The sequence below is a fragment of the Pyrus communis genome, chromosome 1 (assembly GCF_963583255.1).
Source record: "Pyrus communis chromosome 1, drPyrComm1.1, whole genome shotgun sequence".
Taxonomy (NCBI): Eukaryota; Viridiplantae; Streptophyta; class Magnoliopsida; order Rosales; family Rosaceae; genus Pyrus; species Pyrus communis.
In genome coordinates, this window is record NC_084803.1 from 22,233,955 (window position 1) to 22,240,613 (window position 6,659).

The following is a 6,659-nucleotide window of genomic DNA, read 5'->3' on the forward strand; positions in this document are numbered from 1 at the left end:
CTTCTGCGAGGCCGTTGGCCGGAGTATGATACATGGAAGACTTATGCTGCTTGAACTTGTATTTGTCGTTAAGCTCGTCTACGAGTTGGTTGGAGAACCGTTTTCCGTTGTCTGTGATAATGTAGCGAGGTACACCATATCGGTGGATGATATGCTCCTTAATGAAACAAACGACAGTTTCTTTTTTTACTTCCCTTAAGGGTATGGCTTCAGCCTACTTGGAAAAGTAATATGTTGCAACTAGGATGTAAGCTTCTCCTGCAGATGACTTTGGCGTAATTGGTCCTACGACGTCCAATCCCCATGCGTCGAACGGCCATGAAGCAACTGTATGGTGTAATGGTTCAGGCTGTTGATGTATGAAATTGGAGTGGAATTGGCAAACTTGGCACCTTTTGGCGTGTTCTAGGCAGTCCTTCACCATGCTTGGCCAGTAATAACCCATTTTTTTTAGCTGGAAATGTAGCTTTGGTCCAGACTGATGTGCCCCACACACACCTGAATGTGCTTCTTCCATGGCTTGATTGGCTTCTTCCTCACCTAGGCATCTCAGGAGCACTCTTTCAAAAGAGCATCGGTAGAGTGTTCTTTTGTAGTAAAGGAAGCGGGGTGTTCGTCGACGTATTTCGGAATGGTGTCTAAGATCATCTGGAAACTTTTCGTGCTCTAAGTAGTCGATCAGTAGCTGTCTCCACTCTTCAGCGTCGACTGGAAGTACTGAGATGACATTTGTATCATCCAGTAACATTTCAATAATGAGCGGGATCACCCATCTTTGGCAAATTGGCACGTCTGCAGCTTCATCTTTTCCTAGTGTCATACTCGAGGCTAGATTGGCGAGAACGTCTGCCATTTGATTTTCCTTTCTTGGCACATGTTTTAGTGTCACGGCCTCGAACTTTTGTAGCAGTTAAGTTGCCAACTGGAAGTTGATAGGAGCATATTTAGGCGACTTAGTTAACTTGTTTTCTTACGTTTATATTGTTAGTTCATAGTTATTTTAGTATTTTTAAGCTATTTTCGTGTGTTTGTAGGTTTATATGGCTAAAGTAGCAAGAAGGTGCATTTTGGAGCCTTTTGGAGCTAAATTGGACTTGGAATGGATAGCATATGCTTGGAGCAAAAGGAATGGATGAAATTGAAGACCTAAAGATGTTAGGATTCTTAATTAAAGAAGGATTCCTAGTCAAAGAAGGATCCCTACTTGAAGTAGGAAAGTTAAGCCAAGGTTTCCTATTTTGGTTTGACCTTTCCTAATCCTAAAAGCCCTAAGTTCCAGCAACATTGAAGGTCTCTTATGCATTTTAGGACACAAACTAAACCTTCCTTGCATCATTCTAACCCTTGTCGTGGCTCACCTTACCCTTTCATTTCCTTGCCGTGCAAAGGGATTGCTTATTCCCTATTTTGTCCCAAGATCACATTCTTTTTTAACCCTAGTCAATGTCGTACCCTACATTCCTATTCTATCCTAAATCCTTGCCTAATTTTAGCCTTAAAACACATTCCCTTTCATATTCTTCCTTGCCGCAAGTTCTTTTCCTTTTCCCTTTGGATTCTGACTTTAAGTCTCCTTTTCCTGGTGGATTTAGGGTCTAATTCTTTCCTAAACCATTTAATAAAAGTTAAGATCCTTTCCTTCAAATAAAGAACCCTTTGCCACACCCATAGAGAACCCTATTCATTCATATACATAATCAACCATCCTTGATTGGCACACCAACCTTTGCCGCAGCTTTCATTCATTCTCCACCATTCCCATACTTTCATACCTTCAACCACACATCCATACATCATTCCTCTACTTTGCCGCACTCCCTTACCAACCTAAATCCACTCCTAATCCAGAAACACATCCAAAATCATCCCTAAAACCTTTGTGCCGCAGTATAGCAAAGAAGAAGAAGCCTTGGACGTTTTTGCATTCAAGTTGGATTGTTGGAACGTTTTTAGGTGTAATCTATCTTTTGTTTTCAATGTTTAATTCAAGTTTTCTTTGTTTTGTTGTGAACATGAGAGGCTAAACCCGTTTTAGCTAGGGGAGGCTTTGAAACCATGATTATGTTTGTGATATGAATTGATTAATTCCAGTTGTGATTTCATAAATTGTGAATGCAATTTACTTAACCTTTTGATTGAGAACTTATTCTTGTATGTTGATTAAGGAGGCCTACTTAGTTTGCATGCTTGAATTCAGTGCTAGAATATAAGGGAGTTTCACATAATCGTTACAAACTTATATTCACAAGTAGTTAAGATTGTTTTCACAATCATGTTAAGTTAAATTCCTAGCATAAGTATCATGATGTCATAGTTACGAATGCTTTGTCAATACTTATGATTTTCATAGAACGTAATGATCTTTGATTGTATCTCTATTATGATGTCATGTAGGGAACTTTTGAAGAATGCTTTAGGTTGTCGAATGATGTCATCCAATCCAATAACTAAAGGAGAATCTGAAGGTTAATTAGTGATGTCACGGTTAATATGGGGTGTTGAGGTTCATGTTTTATTGAGAAAGCAACTAGAAATCAACTTGTTTCCAAATGTATCATGTGTGGAAAAGAATCCTCTAGCTAGCTAATCACCCATCCATATACCCAAATTCTTCCAAACTTTGCTTAAGTCCTTTAGTTACTTGTTTTTACCTTAAATTCGTCAAAAACCCAGTCCCCTTTACTTTGTTGTGTCAAATCTATCCTATTGTGTGTTTTTAAGTGTTTTGAGTCAAAACCAATTCTATTTTCATCCAAATTATGTCCTAGAGTCTAGTTTAAGTCTATTTGATTGTTTTGAGTTGTTTTGAGTCTTTTCAATTTGTTTTGAGTCATATAAGTTTAGTTAAGAGTCTTTGAGTCTATTTAAGTGTTTTTAAGCCTAGTTTTGTATTCTTAAGTCAGTTTTCATTAGATTAGCAATCCCTCTTAATCCCCGGCCTAGAACGATCCCTACTTACATCTTTACAACAATTGTCAATAAGAGGGTTTAATTTGAGTGCTATTATTTATCACATCAGAAGTATGGGATGAGATCATCTTTCCTCACCTCATATTCAGTTAAGAGTTGATTGATTATGAGCTTAGAGTCGCCATATACCTCAAGAGCTGTGATTTCCATGTTGATCGCCATTTAGAGCCCGATGATCAGTGTTTGGTACTCAGCGACATTGTTGGAGCATAGCTCACTCAATTGGAAGGAGTAAGGTAGTATTTTCCTTTGTGGTGACATGAATATTACTTCTGCCCCCGCTCCGTCTGCTCGTACTGATCCGTAAAAGAACATCGTCCATGTCGGGAAGATGTCGATGTAGAACACCTCCTCGTCAGGCAAATCGTCTGAGATTTTCCAATTAGATGGGATTGGGTGATCGGCAAGGAAGTCTGCTAGCGCTTGTCCCTTGACGGCTTTAGCTAGGACGTAGATGATCTCGTATTGATTAAGAAGCAAAGCCCATTTAGCGAGTCCCCCTATCAAGACTGGCTTGGACATGACGTATTTGGTAGGGTCAGCTTTAACAACCAGGTGAATGGTGTAAGCATGCATGTAATGTCTGAGCTTCTGAATAGCGAACACCAAGGCGAGGCATATCTTTTCTATTAGGGAGTAGTTCAACTCAGCGTCAGTGAAAGTTCGACTGAGGTAGTAAAGCGCTCATTCTTTCTGGGATTCATTCTCTTGTGCCAAGAGTGCTCCAACTGAACTTTCCTGAGCAGCAATGTACAATATGAGCGGTTTCCCGGGCACAGGGGCCCCCAGGACAAGTGGACTTGATAAATATTTCTTTATGCTTTCAAAAGCATTATGGCATGCTTCGTCCCATACGAAAAGAACATATTTCTTCATGAGGCGACTAAACGGTTGACAACGCCCTGCGAGGTTGGAGATGAAGCGTCTGATGAAGGCTAGCCGTCCTTGTAGACTTTTCAGCTCGTACAGGTTTCTTGGCTCGGGCATGCTTTGAATGGCCTTAATCTTTGATTGGTCTACTTCAATACCACGGTGCTTGATGATAAAGCCGAGGAATTTTCCAGAGGTGACGCCAAATGCACACTTTAACGGGTTCATCTTGAGGTTGTATTTTCGCAGCCTTTCGAACACTATTCGTAGATCCTTCAAGTGATCTGATCTTTTCTTTGTCTTGACCACCACATCATCTACGTAACATTCTACGTTTTTGTGTAGCATGTCATTGAAGATTTTCTGCATTGCGCGTTGATATGTAGCTCCAATGTTCTTTAGACCAAATGGCATCACCTTGTAGCAGTAGATACCTTTTGGAGTGCAAAAGGCTGTTAGTTCCTCGTCTTCAAGGGCCATGCGAATTTGATTGTACCCAGAAGAGCCATCCATGAATGACAATGCCTCATGGCCAGTGGTTGTGTCCATCATGATTTCAATGATTGGCAAGGGGAAGTCGTCTTTCGGGCAAGCATCGTTGAGGTCCTAGAAGTCTACGCAAACACGTATTTGTCCTGATTTCTTAAGGACAATGACGATGTTAGAGATCCACTTGGGGTATTGCACTTCTCGAATAAAGCCTGCTTCGATTAGCTTGTCGATCTCGACCTCGATTTGTGGGATGAGCTCAGATCGATAGCGTCTTTAAGTTTACTTTATTGGTTGCGTTCCAGGCTTGACTGCAAGATGATGAATAGCGATGATAGGGTCCAGGTCAGGCATTTCTTTGTAGGTCTAAGCAAAGACGTCTTTGTACTCTAATAGCAACTGGTAATACTCATCTATCTTATTCGTACTTAATAATGCACTTATGAAGATAGGTTTTGGTTCCTCGTTTGTGCGTAAGTTGAGTTCCTTGAGATCATCAACCATGGCTTGCCCCCCATCTTCGAGCTATGGTGGTGCAGCAGTGACATCTTCCTCAGGAATTTCGTCTTCTTTGCCTTCTTGAATCATGATGTGGATAACATCTTGGACCTCCTCTTCAATGCTGCCCTCTCAAGCTTGTTGGCATGAGGATTGTCCGGTGTGGATGATAGTGCGCCTTCTTACTTTCAATGGTCCATTTGCGTCAACCTCTAAGATTGCTTGGCGCTTCATCCTTGAAGGAATCAAACTTCGAGCGTCGCCTTTTTCTGCTAACCCGTCGAGCTTTTCTTCCTTTAATGTTGTCTTCCTCTTTCTAGAAGGCTTCTCATTATCTTCAAATCTTTCCGAAGTTGACCATCATGGAGGAGAGTTAGCTGTGTTGCTTTGTTTCTTAGGTTTTGACCACCTTTCGAAAACAAAGCTTTGGGATGTTGGTACGTTAAGCCTCTTAAAGATGGAGGTTCGGTCTTGACCACCAATGCGATTAAGCACTGAAATTCTGGGTCTTGAACGGCTCATCCTATCGAAGACTGACGTCCGAGGGGCGGGTTTGGGCTCTTCTTGGTCTTGTTTAATGCTCACACTGACGTACTGAGCGCTAGTGTTTTTTGCTTTGTTTGAAATCATCACAGGTGCATTTGGTGTGAAGCCAAGTCCAGCTTTGTTGTTGTCAACTCCGTAACTATACTCCTTCAACTTCTTTTGAGTCTTGGTGAGGTTACGTTCTTTGTCATTGACGGTGTTTGAAACCTTCTTTCCAGGATTAGAAGAGGAAGCGAAGTCATACCCAGCATTCGACATGAGTTTGTAGGCATTTGGGTCAAAACATTCCTTGGTCCTCTTGGTTGGAAGAAAGCTTGATTCCACCCCCTTTGGTAGAGCTTTTATGAAGCCTTGTGGTAGTCTTGTAACCTTAGCACCACCTAGCTGTGTCAGAGGCAAAACTGTATTCGTCTTGAGCAACTTTACATTATCCTTGTGCCACTGTGTATCAGCTTTTCTTGCTCTAGTTTCGAATAGAGATTGACCATTCTTTCTTCTTGACATCGGGATGTATCGGAATATGGGTGTGTTTGGTCCTTTTGAAGGCATCATACTCCCTTTGTTTGTTACAGGTTTAACAAGCTCGTCATCGCCTTTGCTTGAAGATGGCACGGCTTGCCCTTTTTGCTTTTTAGGCATGGCTTGCCACTCCTGCTTTTTAGGTTCTACTTTGCCCGTGGATTTGATTTCTTTTGGAAGAGCTTTGGGCACCATGTCTTCGTCCATGTAGAACTTGGCATCTGCAAAGTGTGATTCGGCTTCGATGAATGGCTTAGTGTCGCCTTGGACCACCTTCACTTTTTCTCGGTAAAATTTTAAGCATTAGTGAAGGGTGAACGATACTACCTCATTTGCGTGGATCCAAGGTCTTCATAAGAGCAAGTTGTAGGAAGTTCTTGCATTAATCACGTGGAATATCGTGTTTGATTTGAGCTCACCAATGGTCATCTATACTCGAAACATTCCCATCGCCCTTTCTCCTCCTTGGTTAAAACCCTGGATCAGCAGACGGCTCAGGGATAGTTCATCCACCTTGATGCCGATGGTGGTCATTGTTGATTTTGGCATGATGTTTATGGCCGACCCACCATCCACAAGCATGCGGTTGACTTGGTGTTCCATTACGTACCCCGAGACGAAGAGATGACGGTTGTGAGGCTTTGATCCCAACAGTAAGTCTTCGTCAGTGAAGTTAATTGCATCATAGGCAAACAACATGTGGCACATTCATGTGGCTGAAGCTTCAAGTCTTCGTCGTTGCTTTCTTGCGCTTCGTGGTCACCGGG

At 41.8% G+C, this 6,659-nt stretch overlaps 1 protein-coding gene across 1 annotated transcript; it reads right to left on the minus strand.

The window, feature by feature from the left end:
- Positions 1-214: 214 nt before the first annotated feature.
- LOC137724661 (uncharacterized) lies at positions 215-853 on the minus strand. The gene has a single exon (XM_068463404.1). It carries the CDS (start codon positions 851-853, stop codon positions 215-217), a length of 639 nt encoding a protein of 212 aa, XP_068319505.1.
- Positions 854-6,659: the final 5,806 nt, after the last annotated feature.

Coding starts and splice junctions, on each gene's coding strand:
- LOC137724661 (XM_068463404.1), bottom strand. CDS start 853: ATGGCAGACGTTCTCGCCAATCTAGCCTCGAGTATGACACTAGGAAAA.